The sequence below is a fragment of the Hippichthys cyanospilos genome, chromosome 16 (genome assembly GCF_059441005.1).
Source record: "Hippichthys cyanospilos isolate Australia breed blue-spotted pipefish chromosome 16, RoL_Hcya_1.0, whole genome shotgun sequence".
NCBI lineage: Eukaryota > Metazoa > Chordata > Actinopteri > Syngnathiformes > Syngnathidae > Hippichthys > Hippichthys cyanospilos.
The window spans coordinates 5,163,222-5,184,585 of NC_142384.1; the positions used below are offsets into that span (position 1 = coordinate 5,163,222).

The 21,364-nt window shown below is 40.2% G+C and overlaps 2 protein-coding genes across 4 annotated transcripts; one reads left to right on the forward strand and one right to left on the reverse strand.

Moving 5' to 3' along the window:
- The first annotated feature begins 586 nt into the window (after positions 1 to 586).
- Positions 587 to 12,277, forward strand: ndel1b (nudE neurodevelopment protein 1-like 1b). Of its 2 annotated transcripts, none has more exons than XM_088437217.1 (9): positions 587 to 753; positions 4,120 to 4,216; positions 6,424 to 6,577; positions 8,725 to 8,873; positions 8,965 to 9,101; positions 9,182 to 9,349; positions 10,591 to 10,685; positions 10,759 to 10,904; positions 10,986 to 12,277. In XM_088437217.1, exons 2-9 carry the CDS (start codon positions 4,131 to 4,133, stop codon positions 11,062 to 11,064), a joined length of 1,014 nt encoding a protein of 337 aa, XP_088293343.1. In that variant the 5' UTR covers positions 587 to 753; positions 4,120 to 4,130; the 3' UTR covers positions 11,065 to 12,277. The 2 variants fall into 2 exon arrangements, with proteins under 2 accessions (XP_088293343.1, XP_088293344.1); XM_088437218.1 differs by having other exon boundaries at positions 10,594 to 10,685.
- LOC148410264 (medium-chain acyl-CoA ligase ACSF2, mitochondrial-like) lies at positions 11,678 to 20,313 on the reverse strand. Of its 2 annotated transcripts, XM_088437216.1 has the most exons (16): positions 20,101 to 20,313; positions 18,731 to 18,926; positions 18,496 to 18,624; positions 18,281 to 18,334; positions 18,080 to 18,198; positions 16,932 to 17,094; positions 16,764 to 16,859; positions 16,383 to 16,534; positions 15,109 to 15,200; positions 14,945 to 15,021; positions 14,768 to 14,875; positions 14,552 to 14,703; positions 13,500 to 13,641; positions 13,314 to 13,424; positions 12,532 to 12,600; positions 11,678 to 12,427 (listed from the first exon to the last, which is right to left on the reverse strand). In XM_088437216.1, exons 1-16 carry the CDS (start codon positions 20,190 to 20,192, stop codon positions 12,377 to 12,379), a joined length of 1,803 nt encoding a protein of 600 aa, XP_088293342.1. In that variant the 5' UTR covers positions 20,193 to 20,313; the 3' UTR covers positions 11,678 to 12,376. The 2 variants fall into 2 exon arrangements, with proteins under 2 accessions (XP_088293342.1, XP_088293341.1); XM_088437215.1 differs by having other exon boundaries at positions 13,314 to 13,641.
- Positions 20,314 to 21,364: the final 1,051 nt, after the last annotated feature.

Consider the following 21,364-nt stretch of genomic DNA (forward strand, 5'->3'; position numbering starts at 1 on the left):
TCTTTCTATCTAAGTATATACTGTATATACTTTATCTAAGTCTCTCTCTCTCTCTCTCTCTCTCTCTCTCTCTCTCTATATATATATATATATATATATATATATATATATATATATATATATATATATATATATATACCATATATACCATATATATATATATATATATATATATATATATATATATATATATATATATATATATATATATATATATATATATATATATATATATATATATATATATATATATATATATATATATATATACATTGGATTGACGTGATTTCTTGAGTTGTTGTATTCTTCAGCTATGTTGCTGTGTTCAAAGAGAGACCACAACATTAGGTACACCGATGCCATTTCAATTTGTCTCAGTATTATGGCTCGCACCGAACTACTGAACGTTGTTTAACAGCAACCTTCTTCAGCTGTAGTCGAGCGGCCTCTGGCGGCGTAACGTGGCATCGTTCAGTCAAAAGGGCGCGGTTCCGTATTTCTGTTGTTCCGCTGACACGTTCGCCGACGTACGTCTCTGACGTCACCACGCACGTCCCAGTCAGGACCTACGTCGCTTCCGGGAGACGCGTTGGCAATTTCCTAAACACAAGAAGCGAGCAAAAGCAAAGCAAGCTACAGCGGGGCTCGGAAGCTCGCCAGGCCCGAGGGACAAGCGTGTACCGGTGAGCGGCGTTTGGATGTTACGAGCCGCCCTAACGAGAAAACCATTTGACAGCCGTTTGTCATGAACAGGTGACATTTCATTTCCTTTTATTCACGTTTTGAGCATTTTCGACCGAGAGGATTTCGTCCTCATCGAGTCACCGCCGTTTTGCTAGCTTGTTTTTGAAATTTCGCCTTTATATTTTGGGCTTCTCGTTGAAACGCAAATCCACATCTGTTTTTGTCCCGAAATGCTGACACGGATGCTTGCAATGGGTTACCTCATTGACGTTCCCGACTTAGGCGTTCGGAGCTAAATTTAGACGTCGTGTGACGGTGGCTCGATCGTCACTTTTGACAAACGTAGAAATTGTTTCCAATTATAAAATGGGCCCCTGATTATTCATGGTGTTTCCAAACAGTTACGGTCAGTAACAGTTCATCATCTTTTCGAATGACGTGTACCCATGTTGTCAGGAGTGTTTTTTTTCTTTTTTTCTTTTTAAAGACCCACTCCCGTTATAAATCCCAGTCTGAATTCGGTTTTTCCCTCGTTTGTCTCGGGGGTACGCTCTCCAAAATACCCGCAGTAATCAAAATCCACGAAATACAGATTGATCTTAAATTTTCTTTTCTCTAAAAACAAAACATACATAAAATCACAATGTTTTGTCTGATCTGACGTAGGAGGAGGAAAAAGTGATGTAAACCGCTTGCTGGTTCTCTGCCAATTGTTATGGTCATGAATTTAATTAGTAGAGATCATATATATATATATATATATATATATATATATATATGGCTCTAAGAGAAAGGGAAGACAGAGGTAGTAGAAAAAGTTATGGCCATGTTTAAAAATCGCAACAAAGTGATGCTGCAGTAACCAAACCAGAACGTACAAACCAGAACGTAGCGAAGTATCGCTGTGTAGTTTAAAAGGTAAATTTGTACAATTTTCTTTTTTCTCATGAGGTTGTATAAACTTGCAAAAAACGCCAAATTTTTTTAAACACCATTCCCCTTATAAATTCATGTCTGAGTAGGATTTTCTCTATTTCTTGGGGGATGCATTAGTATTAAACGGTTTTGTCAAATCTGGTGTAGAAAAATCACCATCATGCGCCAAAACATGTGCATTATTATTTTAGCTCCACTCCCATTTCCCAATATAGTCTTAAAGAGGTAATAGGATGCTTTTTCCAAAGCTACAACTCTGAATAATACTTACTAAGAATAATTTTAGCATGTGTGCTCAGATCTTTCTCCAAGGAGTGGTTACCCTTCTTGAAAATTTTCATTTGGATTGCCGTGGCAACAGCAACCGTATTAATACCCATGAAGCTTACGCTTAACGCAGACAAGCATGGATCAATGGAATACTTTTTTTTTCCTCCCCTCCACCCCTCGTGTTTTGGTTCCAGCTTCCCGTGAGGTTTCCAGGGAAGAGTGCAATGATGCGAATGTGACTCAACAGTGATGACGACATCTCTTAGGAATGCTTAAATGGGAGAAACCATGCGTCCAAGCAGGGAAGAGGTTTATTATTCCTAAACCTAAAGTTCCATGAGGGCAATACTAAATGCAGACTCTCTCCAGAGCCTTTGTTAAGTGTGAATAATTCATTTAAATGGCAAGGTAGCTGATTTAAGTTGACTCACTTTCAAAAATAGTTGTGTGAAAATATGTTTTCCAAAGTTTGTTAATGTGACACTTAACATGGAAGATTAAGTGAAACGTGTACCGCACACCACCACAACGGGTTAGACAGTTAACCGGCAATCAATTCTGCACTCTTATCCTTGGACGCCCACGTCACTCTCCAGGCTATGCCCTGCCTTTTGTCGCCCTACAGTAGAGGGTGAGGCTGGTGACACAAAGTGGACCCAAATGAGACCTGCCGCTTACATTTAGGATATTGTTTACTAATGTAAAATCTATTTTTATCCAGTTGATCGAAAGGATAATGAGTAGAATACTTGAGTACATACTCGGAATAATCTTTATTCGTACCACAATAGGGGAATTTTTAATTAGTGTGATGATCACTTTAACAAAAAATGTAGCGTCATGATCATAGATGACTGATAATCCCTGTAGTTGAGTAAATCTGTGTTTTTCTACCTTTTTTTTAAGCAAGGCACACTTTCTTTCTTTGGAAAAATCTTGAGGCACACAACCAGCCAAAAACAATTAAAATGTGAAACTGTAGCATATATTTACAATATAAAGTCATTTCAAACAAAGTTTTGCGAACAAAATCAAATAAACACTATTTATAACACACCTTAAGATTCTTTTTCAAAGCACTGTGTTGCCACCTATTGGCGAAGAGTATTTATTACATGGTTACGCTAAAACACACTACTATCACAGCTGAAAATGGCACATTGTTTCCAAAAATGACAAAATAAACATGGAATTGGATAATTCCCCCCACCTCACCTAATTAAATTTTGCGGAACACACATTAGTCAAAAAACACTGGGGTAAATAATTGTCCACTATTTCAATAAATGGAGCATACTCTAGGAATGTATCTCCTAACCAGCGCAAAGCTATTTTGCATAGGAAAAAAATCTTGAAACTTGGCTGCTCTGCCATCCGTATCTAATTTAATTATCTTTGGAACTACATTTATAGTGATATCTATTGGCATATTTTACACAGCAATTCCTCACCTGCTAAGAATTGCATTACAAATGACAGTGCGCATCTATATTAAATTTAAAAACACTAATTTGCAAATAATTGCAAAGGAGTCACATGAACACAGTAATACATGAATTGGTTCATGTTCCAATCAATTTGTTTCTAATTTGAAAAGGAAAGTGTACTGTACAGGCGGCTTGTGGGAGAGTGGTTAGCAGGTCCGCCTCACAGTTAAGGGAACGGAGTTCGAATCCAGCCATCGCTGGCCTTTCTGTGTAGAGTTTGAGCGTTATCCCCATGCCCGCGTTGGTTTTCCCCGGGCTCTCCAGCTTCCTCTCACAGTCAAAAAACATGCGTGGCAGGATTATTGGACATACTAAATTGTCCTTAGGTGTGATTGGGTGAGTGGCAACCAATTCAGGGTGTCTCCCGCCTGCTGGGGTCAGCTTAGATAGGCACCAGCAAGCTTGCTACCATTGTGAGGATAAGCGGCTCTAGAAAAAGAATGGATGAATTGAAGTTTAGTGTACCTGTCACACCATAATAAAGCATTAAACTAGATTTGAAACACTGTTAAAATTTCACACGCCCCCTCATTTGAAAACCACAGTCCTCGACGGCTCACTAAAAGTCAAAAGTGCAAAAAGAGATCAGAGGTTTAATGGAATCAGGGTTAAGTCCATCTTTGTATGCGTGGAAGCGCCTGCTATGAAATAGTTGCGGAAAAGTAGGCCAACTTTCACAGTCCGCCAAGCATTCGATTGTCCGAGGCTGACGTTGACGCTAATGTCTCCGTTTGTTTCTCAGGAAGTCCTGACATGGACACGGAGATGATTCCCAAGTTTTCCACAAAGGACGAAGAAGTCGATTATTGGAAGTCCCAAGCCCTCCACTATAAGAAAAGGTACGTCACATGTATGTGCATGTTGACAGGGCAAGCGTTTGCTTACTAAGCCCTTTCTGTGCAAGTGACTTATGTAACCGTGTCGTCGTTGATTCACTGCTTGGACTTTGAAGTGATCAGCACCGCTGCGGGGGGAAAAACGCATTCAATCCCTTGACGACCGAATTTGTTTTGGAGGCAAAAAGTTCCAAATAAGCCTGCAGCAAAGTTGCTGATGATTTGGTTTTCCACTAATTTTTTTTTTTTATTTTTAAATATTCGCAGCTGTGTCTGTTGCTTCAAAGATCATCCATCCCTTTTAAGGTCAATGACAAGGCAAACCTTGTGAAATGCGTCAGTGTTTCTTTGCTCAAGAGGAAATGATGTAATCTTAAAATTTTTAAAACCCCACAGTGTAGTTTTGGACATGCAAATGTATACTTTTGCTTTCACCATCATTTTTTTTAAGGCTCTCACTACTGTATGTGATTTTTTTCCGTGGCCCAAATGCTATTTGGTTTTGAAAGTGGGGAAGGAATGTTGAACAGTGGCTTTAAAGGGCTGACGTTGGTATGTTTGGAACCGCTTGCCATAACCACTCATTCACAGCTCTAATGTGATCAGCTGATGTCACAACAACTTCCACTGTGTGTTTGTGTGTAATCTCACGCCCAAATCAGACATAATGCTCGGCGATAAATCGATTTTATTAATTCATTTCAGGAGGGTGATTTTGTTTTTAATCTATTTTTTTTTCTGTACAAAATGTGCCTTTTGACATGCATTGCTTCCACTAACTTAGCTGCGGGCAAACATGAGCTAAAACACAATCACGCTTGTCAATTTTGTGACTTGTACGACCCCTTGAATGACTCTTTTTCAAAAGGAAACTTGTGCCATTCATTTTCGGTAAAAAGAAAACTTGAGTGGAAAACATGCTCACAATATTTTTTGTGACACGAAAGCAGACCTAGAAAAGGCAAATAAGTCATTCATTGCCGTTTTACTTGACCATTAACAGTTATGTAAATTAGGGTGTGTAATGAAATCGGTTGATGATGGCCCTTCAAACATTGACCAAAAATAGTCTGCTATATGGCTGATATTTGCTGGTGAATTGAAGTTTACCCTTATGTACACTAACATTTAAATTATATATATATATATATTTTCTTTAAACATTGTGTTTGTGTGGCAGATGTTATTTACAATCAGGGCCACATATAGTGAAAATCTGCATGTCATTAACACCTTGAAATGCATCCGGTTAAAACAAATGCGGTTTTATTAATCATAGTTGTTCAAATTAATCGGGCGATTAATCAGTAATGGGTGTATTTTTCTGCTAAAATCTGCATCGGCCTAAAGACAATATCCTATCCTATCTTTGGGGCTCTAATGTGAATCAAAACTAAAATAAGTTTTAAATGATCTGGCAGTGTATAAGTTAAGGGTGAAATCAACCCCCAAATTTACTGATTAATACTGATTAATTTTGCATTTGTAGACTATGACTCAAGCCGCCAAAGCCCAATTGTTTTCATTCAGTCCAGTGGGCAGGGCGTCCATTTTGGCCCAATCCCAATACTCACACTACACCCCTCGATCCTCATTAAAGTGTACATACTGTATAGTAGAAATAAAGAGATAAGAGGAATACAATAAAATCATTGACATAAAAATGTAATCCTACTTAGAAATGGGTTGTTGTCATTTGTGTGTTCTGTCCAAAATAATGAAAAAAATGGAAATCAGCTTATTGTAAAATTGAAGATTTTATTTCAGGAAAATGTCCTCCTTATCTACCAGCAATATGTGAACTAGCTGGCCATTCTGTGTACAAGTATAGCATCCCTTTGCAACATTTCCATCCTATTTCTCATTTCCTCAACACTCCCTGGCCTCGGCGCACACACTCGCGTGCGTACAGCTGTCACACACATGATGTGGGCCTCAGCGAGCTTTGAACAAGCAGTAGCCATAGGTCAGCAATCCTGAGCACATCACTCAGTCTTCTTTAGCAGAAACAAATCCGCCAAAATTACACCGCTGCTGGTGTGCTATTTATTTGTGGTGAAATCAAGATGAAGCTGTTAGAACAGCGAGCGCCCGAGGCCTCCGGCAAGACAAAAGCCACTTTTCCAGAGCCGCCATCACGCGGCCGGTCAGCTGCCAATGAATGGACAATGGCCGTTTGTTTTAACCCCGTCGACGTTTGTGCTGCACAGCTGCCACGACGCCCAGGAGGAACTGCAGGAGTTCCAGGAGGGCAGCCAAGAGTTGGAGGCTGAGCTGGAGGCGCAGCTGGGCCAAGCGGAACACCGCCTGCGCGAACTCCAGAGCGAGAACGAGCGGCTGAAGAACGAGGTGGACAACCTCAAGGTAACCGCTGACTTCTTGGGGGATTTGGCCGGCTCGCGGATTACGGCGCCGGCAAAGTCACCTGGTGCTTGCGTAACGGCTCATCTTTCATTAGAGTCCAGTGTCTTTGGTGTGCCATGCAGTGTTGAGATAAGGCTGGCCAATTGAGTTTAGCTCGTTAGGTCGCCATTCATTTCAAGTTTACTGCCGTGGAGATATTTGGTTCATGTTTAATCTTAGGCAGATTACTGGTTGGGGTTTACCGTGGTTGAAAAATATCAGTTTGACAAACTGCTACGACTGCCATGTGTAATAAAGTTTTTTGTTGTTTTAGTTTGTTTGTTTTCTAAAGATGGCTTTTAAGCAGGGAACAATATGATTGGCCGCCAGCAGAGCTATGTAACTGAGTTGTCTCTTAGAAGTTAATTAGGACCAGTTACTTATTTTCCCCACCTCTTTCGTGGTTAGCAGAGAGAGGAGGGATGTGTGCCAGCCAGTACTAATTTATCCAGAACAATATGTTCACATAGCATGACTTAATGCTCACTGTCAACCTGTGTGTAAAATATAAATAACCCAAAACTGTCTCGCATGCAAATCGAGGACGCTGTGACGTCCCACACAGCAGGCGTGCTTAAAGTTAGTGTTTACGAGAGTACCGAAACGGATGGCCGAATTGAGTAATTAGCAGTTTTGAAATGCCCGTCAGACTGGAGCCAGAATATTTTTAGTCTTTTACAATTAAGGCAGAAATTGAGGAGGAGAAGGGTGAGGTTTTTGGCCTCGCCTCCCATTGTTGTAAAGGTTTTTCTACCTGCTTCCCTCTTTTTAAGCGCAGAATTGTGTCGCGTGTCACTCGTTGATTACATGCGGGTCAGATATGGATCGGTTTCAGGACCACATACCCAAGTGGCGTAGGTTAGAGTGTTGTCAAACTGCCATTAAAAGATCAGATACTGGTTGGATGGGGGCAAAAAATCTTAATTGGGTCACTTCAAACTGCTGGCTGAACGTAGCCCATGAGTGGTCCACAGTTCTGTTCTAAAAATAACACTTAGTGATGGGACACTGTGATGTACTTAGGAGAATTACAACAGGGAAAGAATGCTAGCTTTCATTTATTTATTCATTTATTTCTTTTAAATAACCTGGTATATGTTTTCTAGTGTATCAAATATTTACCTGTATATTGAACCAAAATGTCAACATTTCTCAAATTTCGTACTCCAATATTTTTTCTACTCTAATATGGCTGATGTTAGATTGCCTGGATTGCAATGTATCGATTACTGTAATTTCCCAAATATAAGAAGCAAAATTTTTCCAAAAATGAAGGCCTAAAAAAGCATGGTTGCGTCCTATGAAAGGTAACTTAAAATTTAGATTTTTTTTATTCAACACCATTTGTCGAATATTGATCTGTCAGCCACAAAAGCTAAGTTTGGATGCAGAGGTGTGCATTTTTACTTCGGCCGTATTTTTACTTACCATAATTACTGTAATGGGGCGAGATAGAGGGCGGTATCAATTGCCTGTTAGCAACAAGTGCCTGTTGCAGCGAACGGTATCTCGTGTTAGCTGAGGTTGTTTTGGCATTATTTTCATTAAAGAAGCGAGCAGACTGGACCAATGTCCGAGTCCACTGTTGTACACACACAGGAATATTGCTAAAACGGAGAGGACCATGTCAAAGTTAATTCACAGTACACCGGTAAGAGAACATGAAAAGGCATTCATTTCACTCGTTTATTAATAGCGGTCTTTTGGCATATACACACAATCAAAAACTTGGTGAAATACGGATGCTGCTCAAGTGCGGGTTATTTACTTTAAAATGAACTCGAACCTCATCGCGAGGAAAAGGAAAACCGTTTAGACCGCATTCAACATTGGCGAGGTCTTCACTGACCGCTCACAATAGGGGAATTCTGAAACATGCTAAACATTCAACAAATACGATATAACTTACAGATATAATAACAAGAAAATATGAAGAGTTTACAAAAGAATAGATTTATTCTGTTTTGCTTTCATTTTTGTGTGTCTTATACACGGTAACATAGAAAATATCGCCAAATTAAGGGGGCTATGATGGTATTTCGGATTTAAATCCCACTGGTATTTGTACTTTATGTGATGCTCAACATCATCTCGTTCTGTCACCCCAGGAAAAGCTGGAGAAGCAGTACGCTCAGAGCTATGAGCGGATATCGGTGCTGGAGGACGACCTGGGCCGGACGCGGAGCAGCAAGGAACAGCTCCACAAATCCGTGCGCAAGCTGGAGCAGGCCAATGACGACCTTGAACGAGCCAAGAGGTGCGACTCGCATTTACTGTTTTTTTTATATATATATATTTTTTTTAATACTGGTGATTACAGTACATATTTTTTATTTCCCATTGCGCAGGGCAACCATCGTGTCCCTGGAGGACTTTGAAGGCCGCTTAAACCAAGCCATCGAGAGGAACGCCTTCCTGGAGAGCGAGCTGGACGAGAAGGAGTCCCTCTTGGTGTCTGTGCAGAGGCTCAAAGACGAAGCGCGAGGTAAAGACTCCATCAAAAAAACGAAAAAAAAAGCATCATAAAAGTAGTGTTGACTTGGTGACACCTGTTCTCATCCACAGACCTCCGGCAGGAACTGGCGGTGCGGGAGAGGACGACCGACAGGATGTCGGCGCCCAGCTCGCCCACCTTGGATCTGGACAAGGTGGACTCGGCCACGCAAGCGTCGCTCTCGCTGCCTGCCACGCCGGTGGGACACGGCACCGAGCATCCCTTCGTAAGCCCTAAAGGTGGGTACTCTTATCGCCACAATTATATCATTAGATTAGATATACTGTATCTCATGGTTGCTTTTTTGGCCCTAAAACAAGGGCTGTAGCTATTGAATGTTTTGGTGGTTGGACATCCTACAGAAAATGGATAATTGGGTATTCAGCTAAAAAAGAAAAATGTATTTACTATTTGTATGCTTGGTTGAATAACAATTATGAATACGGGAGACTTAAAATGCATTTACACTTAACTCATTTACTGTCAACAAATTATAGTGTCATTTTTAGATGATCAACATTTTTTTTTACTTCAATTTAAATTTACTGACATTTACACTGTGTGGCAGCTAGTTTTATTACTTTCATTTTTACTATTTTTACTACTTTCTAGAACCGGTCCTCAAGGGCCGCTGTCCTGCAGGTTTTCCAGGTTTCTTTCCACAAAACACCTGATTCAAATGATCAGGATCGTTATCAGGCTTCTGCTGAGCTTGCTGATGAGTTGATCATTTGAATCAGGTGTGTCAGAAAGAAACCTGGAAAACATACAGGACAGCGGCCCTTGAGGACCGGATTTGGACACCATGGTTGGATGTAAGACAACCATCTCACCATTTTGTTTATGAAACAGTGAGTGAGGTCCGAACCACAGTAGCAATTTTGCTGGCTTAAATAAGCCTGGTTTGTTCAAAAGTGATCAGTGGAAACGGCAACTCTTGTCACTTGAGTCATTAAATGCCTTTGAAGAATAATTTGTCGGTTCTTGCTAGCCTATATGTGGCAACTGTGTGATGTTACCTGCTAATCACTAACATCTTGTGCTGTTCACCACAGCTAGCGCCACTATCTTAATATCGGTTCCGACACTAAGACCGGTGCGGTTGTGTGCTGCGAGCCGCTAATGCTGCTAGCATAAAGTGCAGCTCACTGCTAATGTTGGAGGCACCGCTAATTGCTCACATCAGGCGCTATGTAATACAATGTCGGCATAAAGAAGTCTTTTTTTTTTTTTTTAAGCATGCTGGTTAGCATAATTAGCAGTTGAACTTGATTTCAGGACCACATAGTGTTGTCAACATCGGTGATAAGTCAAATCAGCCGTTAATCTTGAAAACCAAAAGGGTACCAAGTTATTGATACCTGTATGTTTATTGGGAAGATAAAGCTTTATTTTGAAGTCGCAAGAACACTTGTTGCTGCGGTTATCTTACCTGCTACGATTTTAACGTGCTGTACTAATTACTTGTTTGTGCGTTTAGCAGCATTGACCAACGGCTGCGGCAGCTCGTCCCTCACACCTTCAGCCCGACTCTCCGCCCTCAACATCGTGGGCGATCTGCTGAGGAAAGTCGGGGTGCGTCCTCTTCGCCGTCAAGACAATTTTCCGGCAGACAGTTTGCCGTTCAATAACGACGTTTGCTTGGCAGGCTTTGGAGTCCAAACTGGCCGCCTGCAGGAGCTTCGCCAAAGACCAGAAGAGCAGAAAAAGCCTCCCGGTGGAAAACGGCGGCCTGGTCAACGGCAACGCCGCCAAGTTCTCGCACGCCCTACATACCACCTACTTTGATAAAAGGTGAGAGCCCGCTGCCTCGCCGTACCGCCCGCACACATCAAAATTGTAATCGTTTCTGCCTTTTTTTTTTCTTGGGACCAGCACCGTAAACGGACTTGACCCCAGCCCCCTGACCTCCAGAACCGTCTCCCCGCCAGGCCTGGTTCCCCTCAGCGTGTGACCACGGGACAATCAGAGGACACAAAATGGTTGTGTGGGTGTGTGTTTGCACAAGAGACTTGACTACAGGATGCGTCTCTACACATTTTTTTGTTTTGAGTTTCTGTCGCATGCGCGTGACACTGCGCTTTGTCCGATGCCAATGTGGTCCCGCCTTTTTTTTTTTTTCTTTCGGCGGCGGTGACACACCGACAAAAGGTCCTGTCGGACTTTGCTAATTCTCCCGTCATTTGCACAGTTCGGCGACTTCTCCTCCCCCCGTTCCGAATGTATTCTATTTAACGAAAAGGGATGCATTGGCATTAACTTATCTCACTGTAAGCTTTACAACAATGCAGTATTCTCTCGCATGTTGGGGGGCGGGGGGTTGCCACCCCACGTCCACACTTATGACTGAAGTGAATGTTGATCGTTCCGAGCCTCGTAGCCAAAGTGCGGTTAAGCCGCACGCTTGTGGAGTGTGTCTTTTTCTAAACATGTTTTTTTTTTTTTTTTTTCCGTGTGCTAACAATGGAAAATTTACCTCAGTTTGGCATATTGGCAGTGATCGGTACAGCTGGCCCTTTAGATCCAACACCAACAATTTGGCAACAACACAAAGAAAGACACATAAGTATAATTACATAAATTTACTGTTGAAATAGTAAACGTGAGTAAGGGTTAATGGTTAACAATATCCCCTGTGATTGGCTGGTGACTTCCAGGGTGTACCCCCACAGCTCATGTGCAAGCCCACTGAGGATGAGCGCTGTGGAAAAAAAACAAAAAAAACAAAGCTTGTCCAGTCTTGAACATAAATTTACTGTTGAAACTGGAATTGATTGTGAATGTGATGGTTATTCGTTTTCTCTATGTGCCCTGTGATTGGCTGGTGACCTTTCCAGGGTGTACCCCACAGCTCATGTGCAAGCCCACTTCGGTTGTGCGCCATCAAAAAAAATTGATGTAATTTTTAAATAAAACTCGTCCAGTATTGAGAATCAATCGTTATTTCAAGCATTAAAATGGCTGCCTGTTACCGACACTTGCTTCTTCAAACGTGCAAAGCTCGCGAGGATGATTGTGTCGCCACTTTTGTTACACGATGTCCACATTAAGGTCCATTTTATTTATTTTTTTCCCGGTTTGTACGGCATGTGTGTAAACGGTGAGCGGCGGTTTGCGCTGCCGCAGAATGATCTTAACTTTGTTTGAATAAATAAAGATTGACATGAGCGACAGCGTTTGTCCTTTTGTGCGCATGTCACGCAGCGGTTCCTTTGGGGTTGTGTTCCCGCTTTCTTCTGGAGTTATTGTCATTCAAATGCTTTGAGCTACAGGCCCAGATGCTTCTCCATGTCCACCTTTAGAATGTTCTTCTTGACCTAGAAGGAGAGCACAGGCGTCTTAGTGCCATGGTTATTGGCAGTGATTTTTAAGTCCTCACTCCTTAAATGGCAAAATTGAGTTAAGGAGCTCCTTGTCTTACCTTTCTGGAGGCGGTCATGGGGTAGCTGTCCACAAACACCACGTAGTGGGGGATTTTGAAGTGTGAAATCTAAAAGGTAAAGCAAACAACAATTGTGCATCAAATATTGGAGCTAGGGGGAAAGGAAAAGTTGACCATGTCGGGTAAGTTCACTTCTAATAAACATCAACTAAAAACATCCACTGGAACCATGTTTTTTCCACTGTTTTCTACATTTCTAGCGGTGTTGCAATGGCAGCAAGGGAGAAAACTCCAATTATAAAAAAAAATTCCAATTGAAAAAAATGACATTGTTCTATCATTGTAAAGAGGAAAAGGCATGCCTCATACTTAGAGGAAAAAAAACATGCAAATACCGCAAAAATAAAATCATATCCATGGAACATAGTTATAAGAATCCCCCCCCCCCCCCCCCCCCCCACACACACACACACCCACACACACACACACACACACACACACATATTTTCAACCTGAGTAAATGACTAAAAAAATAACAATACTGGGAGGGGCGTTTGTCAAATGTAAAGGTTTGTTAAATGTAATTGCTAGCATGCAAATGCTGATATTGATTGCTAACTAGGCTAACAGGCAAATTTTGTCTATATTGTAATTGTATAGAAGATACATAGTTATATTCACTCTAACGCATGTTCAACTTTAGGAGAGTATTAAAGAATAAATACACTGGGGGTAATTCTTCGACTGTATAAATGATATGATAGTTAGTCTTTATCAAATCCAAAACATTGGCGCTTTTGGGATGTCGGAATCGTCGTCACCTGGCCTTTGCAAAAGGCTCGTATCTCGTCCTCTGTGCACGTTTGTCCTTCCTTGAGCCTGATGCAAGCGCACACCTGCTCCCCCAGGCGCTCGTCTTTCACTCCCACTACCTTGGGGACAACATTGATATTTGCGTCCAAACCGTACATTGTCCAGGACTCTGGGTGAAAGAAATGCGTTCGTACCTGCACTTCGTGCACTTTGTCATTAGTGAAAAGAAACCTCTCGATCTCCACGGGGTAGATGTTCTCCCCGCCTCGGATGATCAAGTCCTTGATGCGGCCCTGGATGGAGCAGTAGCCCAGGGCGTTCAGGCTGGCAATGTCCCTACACCCCCCAAAAAAACAAACAAACAAACAAACAAACAAAAACTCACAAAAGGACACTGAAAAGCTGGCAACTTTGTACAAAGGTATGAAATCTGTGGTCTTTGTCTTTTGTAGTACACGGGCTCTCTCTAGCGGATTACACAAGAATTACCACCTCCGTCTATTTAATTGAGTTTCTGCTTGGCTAAAAATGATTACACAAAGATTACAGTACACACTTTTGAGACATGTTTGGGGGACTAAAAATGTCTCGGGCCAAATTGACCCAGGAGGTTATAACGATTCCAGTGGAATAAACTAAACACACAAGTATAAAGTACATATGTCTTTTGTTATTTGTGAGTGGATTTGCAAACAATGAACAATTTTGGACAACTTTTATTTATTTAGTTTTCTTTTAGCAATTAACTCATTCAATCTCAAAGATGTACAGTATTTTTTCAAAGAGTTCCAAAAATAGCTGGTACCAATTTAATAAAAGGTAATTAAGTACTAAAATAATTGATTATTTTAGGTAATTATGTACTAAAATTGCTTCACATACAAAAGTCAGTATTTGCCTAAAGTAATTGATTGATTGAATTCATTTAGTTCCAGGTTTTTTTTACACCCTCCTCCAAGCCAAAAACGTAAAAATATTCAGTACAACATAAGAATAAATGGGATCGAATGTCTTTGGGATTGCATGAGTTAAATACATATCTAACTCTGAAACAGACTTTGACAATGAGCGTGCCATTGCACCACCTGGTGCCCTGGATGTGCAATTACACCTTACACAGCAAAAGTGACGCCTGTTCCCCAGGGATCCGCCCCACAATTTGAAAAAAACTACTCTAAATGAATAGCAATATGATGAACATATGAATCAGGATAACTCTGTTGTCTTCAGAGGTAGCTGGTCTCACCCGGTCCTGTACCAGCGGTCGAGTCCGAGCACCTCACGGGTCTTGTCGGGCTCGTCCCAGTATCCGTGCATGACGCAGCTGCCCCGGATCAACAGCTCGCCCGTGGCCCCCAGCGGGACCGTCTCGCCCGTGTCCACGTCCACCACCTTGGCCTGCCGTCAGTAGTCAATTGAGTACCAGAAATAGTGTCCACCCCCCCATAAAGTGCGTCCATACCTCCAGGTGGTGCATGACGCAGCCGACCGTGTGGAGCTTGAGCCGGTCGTTGTCCAGCGGGAAACCCAAAAAGGTGACGGGGCTGTTCTCCGTGGTGCCGTAGCCGACCTGAACCACAATGGTTTGGTGACATCGTCAGCATCAGATTCTGCAGGTGTATCTAATCACGTGGCTCACCATGATGTCTTTCACGTTCAGCTTTGTCCTCACGTTAGATACCAATTCAGGGGCGCACGGGGACGCCGCCATGATGCCTGAAGCGTAAGCGCATATTCATTCATTGAATTCACACGAGTATTAATGAAGTGGAAAGTTCAGCAAGCGCTTGTGTGTTGTCTTACCGCCTTCCATTGAGGACAAATCGTACTTTTCCAGATCTGGTAGGCCCAGCAGGTCGGTGAACATTGTTGGAGTTCCGTAGACGAAAGTGCACCTTCATAGACAAGAGTCTTAATTTAACTCATTCAGTCCCAAAGACATATTTTAACTTTTTTTTTTTTTTTTCGGAGTCCAGACATTCAAAACCAGGTGCTTAATTTTTTTTTTTTTTTTGGGGTCAAAATTTTCACATTTTTGGCTAAAGGAGGGTCTAAGAATTCCTTGTATTAAATTATTTAATTACTTTAGGTCATTAGGTCTTAAAGTAATCAAATACTTTCGCACTAAAGTAAACAATAACTTGATGTCCTTAAGTGCTTAACTCAAGTAATCAAATACTAAAGAACTTACTGAAGTAATGGATAACTTTGGTAAATAAGACAGGTCATTGATTACTTACTACTTAATTAGTTCAAGTAATTGATTACTTCCTCATATAATTATTTAGTACCAGTAATTTCCCCCTAAAAACCTAAAAAAAATATGTATATATATATATATATATATATATATATATATATATATATATATATATATATATATATATATATATATATATATATATATATATATATATATACACACACACATCTACAGAGAATGCTATAATTTACACTATAAGCATTTTCATTTTTTTTAGGTTCAAGATCAAAAGTGACATTTTGAAATATATACTGTACAAACATTTTTACAATCATAATAATTAATCATAATTTGGGGTGTTATGGTTTCAATACTATGTACATGGTAGACGCATGGTGGTTTATTTTTCTAGTTGTTATTTATATTACAAATAGTTTCATTCCGTTCTTTTTCAACTACCAAGTACATGAAAAAAGTGACATTTCAAATATATTTCAATAATATATTCAAGTAGCACACGACAAGCGTCATTTTTAAAAAACATATTTTCCTGTAAAAATATTAAAATGGGTTAAATTTCAATTTAGTTTTATATATTCCACTTGTATTTTTTAAAATCATATACAGTACTTAACAAGTATTCACATTTTTTTTTAAATGGATAAATTTTGTGTTTTTTTTTAAAATAATTTCCCAATTAAATTTACAAGTCAGATTGTTTTTGTACATTTTACCCAGAGTTGATTTATTTACCATCCATATGGTGTTAGTTTTATTTTGTAAGTCATCAAAGGAAATGACTGTCAGTTAGTCATGCAGTGCAGTTGTGTGCCTCGTTTACAGTACATAGGAGGAAACAGGAAGCATTTTGTACTTCTCCTTGTGCATGGCCTCCAGGTTGGCTTGACTGTCGTAGGCGGTGGAGGGAAAGACCAGCGTGACGCCGTGCACGGCCATGCAGATGCTTCCCACCACTGAACCGAAGCAGTGGTACAATGGCACCGGCATGCACACCCGCACCTGGGGCTGACGGGAAAACAAAAGGTCAGAGCAAAGCGTCATCTTTCACTCTTACTCAATAAGCCGCAGCGGTATTAGTGCTTCTTCTCAGAGGATAAAAATATTAGTCTGAAGCAGCGTTTTGTTTTTGCGTTCTACGTGGATTGCACCACCGCTTGTATTCAGAAGTCAAAACCCTAACCCTAACAATGGCCAAAATTGGATACTCGTATCTCAAGTAATGAGTAGAACTGACCCTCCAGTGGTAACCTGCTCGGAGCCCCACGAAGTAAGCGTTGTTGACCATGTTGTGGTGGGACAGCGTGACTCCCTTGGGGTTGCCAGTGGTGCCCTGAAAAAATAACAAAGGATGCCTGAGGACGTCACAGGAGGCAACAACCCCAAAAGCGAACTTCGGGCTCACGGAGGTAAACTGAATGTTGATGGCGTCGTCGCATGACAGCTTGCCGTGAAGCTCGCTCAGCTGGCGTCGGTGACCGCTCTCGGCAGCTTGGAGAACGTCGTCCATGTGTAGCATGCCTGCTTCTCGCCTGTCCGTCACGATCACCATGCGCAGGTCTGGCAACCTCCAAGTACATGCTTATTAACATATACTGTATGTATATATATATATATATATATATATATATATATATATATATATATATATATATATATATATATATATATATATATATATATATATGTACAGTAATCCCTTGTTTATCGCGGGGGTTACGTTCCAAAAATAACATGCGCAAAGTGAAATCCGTGAGGTAGCCAGCTTTATTTTTTTCATTATTTTACAATGCAATACTAAACTATAGAGTAAAACCAAAAATCAAAACCGGTTTTAAAGCCCCAAATTTGTTTAAAACAATCATTTTAATATAGTAATCCAAAGTGGGAAGCATTGTCACTCGCGTGTTTTACAGCCCCAGCTAAGCCTCTTCGTCCTGAACCCGCACATTGTTATGAGTAATGTCCGAACTCTTTCTTTTTCTGAGCAAGAAGATTTTTATAAACGGATATGCCCGGACATCGAATTAAAGTGAAGCCTCTTATATCATAACAATACACTAGAAAGTTAAATTTATTACAAAAGACAACTAGGTAAAATTCAGATTTCCAAAGCTGTGCATTTCTCCGTTGCTTTCTATACAGGCACACAGACTGGGTGTGTGCGTTTTCTCCCGGCACGCCTACGAGTCACGTGATCAACTCCAAGAGCCCAAGCTGTCAATCAATGTGCTTACGAGCACGTTTGCAACGTATGTGCTGAGCTGAGCCACACGGGCACAGGAGAGACACAGGAAAGACAAAAGCAAGCTTTTGGATCCTCTTGCCTTTTGTAATAAATTTACAAGTGAAAAATCAATACAGTACAGCGTCAATATTTTATTTCGAGACAACAGTAAAGCCCCTGAGCCAATCAGGATTCAGAGCACAATGCGCTGTAAAAAGATATCCACACTGTAGAAAACCCTTGAAGCAGAGAACCCGTGAAAGATGAACCGCGATACAGCGAGGGATTACTGTATATATAATATGTATGTATTGTTTCGTTGTTACCTGGAGCTGCGAATTGCTCCCGGCGGTGTCGTGCTGATTTCTGGGCAGATGTGCCTCAGCATCTCGCTGAACTTTTGCGTCTTGAAGCTGCTGGGACAAACCACCGCCTTGCACTGCACCTGCAGTGCAACAACACGGCACAATACTCAGATTTCAGTCAGACATACGCTGGACAGCCACATAAAACAAACCAACAAGAACCTTTCTGAGCGTGAACTCCACTTCCTTGAGCTGATAGGCCGGGTTTAAGGATACCTGCCGGGACAAAGTGTAAATGATCACACTGGACATGACGTGGGTATAGCAATTACATTTTCTGTAAGCTTAGCTCCACACTACTTGGCAGAGGTAACAAACGAAAAACATTGAAAGTCCTTCTCTGTTAAGCAAAATGAATTTCATCCACTCAAGCTGACCTGGATGATTCCCGCCTTGGCTGTGGCAAACTGGAACAGGATCCACTCATACATGTTGGGGCCCCAAAGGCCCAGACGATCCCCTCGCTGCAGGCCCAGAGCCAGGAGCCCCGCCGCAACCTGGTCCACCTGCGCAGCCGGGGAGGGGATTATACTTGTTTTTTTTATTTGAATGCCTCATTCTATTTGGTACTTTATTAGAAATAAAGCTACAGTTACTAATTGGCAAACGTACATCTTGCTGAAAGTCCGAGAAGGTTTTCCTGATGCCCTCCTGCAGGAAGACGACGGCTTCGCGCTGGGGCCAGCGCCGGGCGGCCGCCTCCAGGCTCTGGCCCATGGTCATGGAGAGCAACGAGACGGTGGACGTGCCGTGCACGTAGCTGCTGCTCAGAGACGGTTGACATGGGGGGTGGTCCACGTGCAACCGCCTGAGTGCGCACGGTAAGCCAAAAAAAGACAACAACGTTTTCTTCTGAATACTTTTAAAAAGGTTACTTTTTTTTAAACAAGAGGCTTTTAAAATAGAGAGGGTTTTAAATATGGTTGTTAAGCAACAGTCACGGTATCAAAATAGTTGCTTAAGTCAACAAATTGTTGAGTAAAACATTTTGTGGGGATTCATTTTCGCAAAAAAAAAAAATAAAGGAAAGAAGATTTTGGTGCAAAAAAATACCCGCCTGCACATATTATTTTTGCATGAAAATAAATCCCCTACTGTGCATGTTATTTGTGTGGAAAAAAAAGCCTTGGTTTTGCAGAGAAAAAAAAACACCCTTACTGTGCGTTTTTTTGCCAAGTTTTTACTTTTTATACTGTTTTTTTTTTTTTTTTTAATAAATAACCACCTCACCATATATCATGATTCCCCCCCCCCCCCTACAATGCATTCAGGGGTGAGGGCATGATCTTTTGGACGTGATGTTTATTTTCTTAAGCACTACGAGTCGTATTGTTTTTGTACAAAATAGAAGCCTCAACTATATACATAGGTCATTTTTTTGCAAAAAATGTAAAAAAAAAAAAACATTTTTTGTGGAAAAAAAAATCTTACTATACATGGTGTTTTAGTGAAAAAGAAAGCCTTACTATACATGATCATTTCTTGCAAAAAAGAAAAAAAACGTGTTTATTTTTTGAAAAAGTCTTACTATACATTTTTGTTTTTTGTAAAAATATATATTTTTTGCCATAAAAGCCTTAGCTTACATGGATGTTTTTTGTGAGAAAAAAAGTCATGTTTTTAATGAAAAAAAAGCCTTACTATTCATGGTTATATTTTGGTGAAAGAAATTCTTATTATATTTGCTCTTTTTATGCAAAAAAAAAATAAAATAAAAATACACATGGTTGTTTATTTAACGGAAAAAAAAGCACTATTAGATTTATTTTTTTGTGACCGTTACTATACATGGTCAATTTTAGTGAAACAAGCCTGCCATGGTCCTTTTTAACAATAAAGAAAATAACTTACTATACAGGGGAGTTTTTTTCTCACAAAAAGCCTTGTTTTCCCGCAAAAAAAATTGCGAAAAACAAACCTTCCATGGTCGTTTTTTGCGAAAAAAGAATGTTTGTTTTGCGGGTCAGGTATGGCTAACTTACCGATGGCTCTGAAGCCAGCTTGAGCTGCATTCAAGTCCACGCGTACATCTGAAACCGGAGGCAAATCGCAGCAAAAAAGCAAGTGACGACATAATTTCGGATAAGGGCAAAAATGAGCGAGAGCGAGAGCCCAACAAACGTCAAAAACAAAGTGGCCACCTGGTCAACTTTGTCACAGGATTTAATCAGCGTGTGTGTGTAATCGTTAACATGCAACAGAGTGAGCGAGTTGAACTCTGGATCACATGACACAGATACAAAGTGCACTTTCTAATAAAAACATGCTCAATCTTAAAAAAAAAAAAAAAAACAGCATTGCTTATGCAATACTGTTATACTCCTCATGGGGCAACAGACAACATTTTTTTCAACTACGCATTGCAAAACGTCTTACATGGTTGTTTTTTGTAGTCGCCTTATTATACACAGCAACAAAAAAATGGGTCTTTTTTTATTTCTTAAATTGCCTTACTATACGCAGCAAACAAAATGGTCGTTTTAAATTGCCTTACTATGAGATTCTTTAGATCATCACCTAATTACCTGTATCTGTATATTTAATTGTCTTTTTACTGTATATTTTTTTAAGGAAAAAATCAAATGACTAAATTATTATATTAATATATTTATTTATTTACAGGGATATTAAATACACTTATTTACACATTATCCTTATTGGAGAAAAAAGTCTTACTATATATGGTCATTTTTTTTATTTGCAAAACAAAGGTTTTTGTATTTGTAGGGAGAATTTTTTTATCTTTAGGATTGATAGTCAAAAAAATACATATACTAAGATTACTATATATTTTTTTGTCATTTTACAAGTCATTTTTAAACCCATGCTAATTATAGTTCTTAAAGTTTACTTATGTTTTTTTTCTCAAAGTTCATATATATTTGTGTGTGTGTGTGTGCTGTATATGCAATTTGAATAACGCAATGTAGCTTTTAAAACACAATCAATTTTCAGATTTAATTTCATCACCCTAATATACATGTATATCTGAACATTCAAAAAGCTGTGGTCTACCATCCACTATTATTATTACTGATCACACATTAAAGTTTCTAACGCTTTTTTGTAATGAAATCGATTTTTTTTATTCATTTCTATGATGATTAATAATTCAGAGGACATTGCAGTTATGATGAACTGAAATTATGATAAAAAAATAAGACACTAGAAGCAAAGAAAGGAGACAACGAGGACACAACAATGATTGGTTGTGCTGTGAAAAAAAGTGGTGAAGAGATTATAGGT

Coding starts and splice junctions, on each gene's coding strand:
- ndel1b (XM_088437217.1), top strand. CDS start 4,131: ATGGACACGGAGATGATTCCCAAGTTTTCCACAAAGGACGAAGAAGTC. Junction 8,874..8,964: donor GACCTTGAACGAGCCAAGAG/GTGCGACTCGCA, acceptor CCCATTGCGCAG/GGCAACCATCGTGTCCCTGG. Junction 10,905..10,985: donor ACCACCTACTTTGATAAAAG/GTGAGAGCCCGC, acceptor TCTTGGGACCAG/CACCGTAAACGGACTTGACC.
- LOC148410264 (XM_088437215.1), bottom strand. CDS start 20,192: ATGTCGTCACTTGCTTTTTTGCTGCGATTTGCCTCCGGTTTCAGATGT. Junction 14,704..14,767: donor GCGTCATGCACCACCTGGAG/GTATGGACGCAC, acceptor TACTGACGGCAG/GCCAAGGTGGTGGACGTGGA. Junction 12,428..12,531: donor CCATGACCGCCTCCAGAAAG/GTAAGACAAGGA, acceptor CTCTCCTTCTAG/GTCAAGAAGAACATTCTAAA.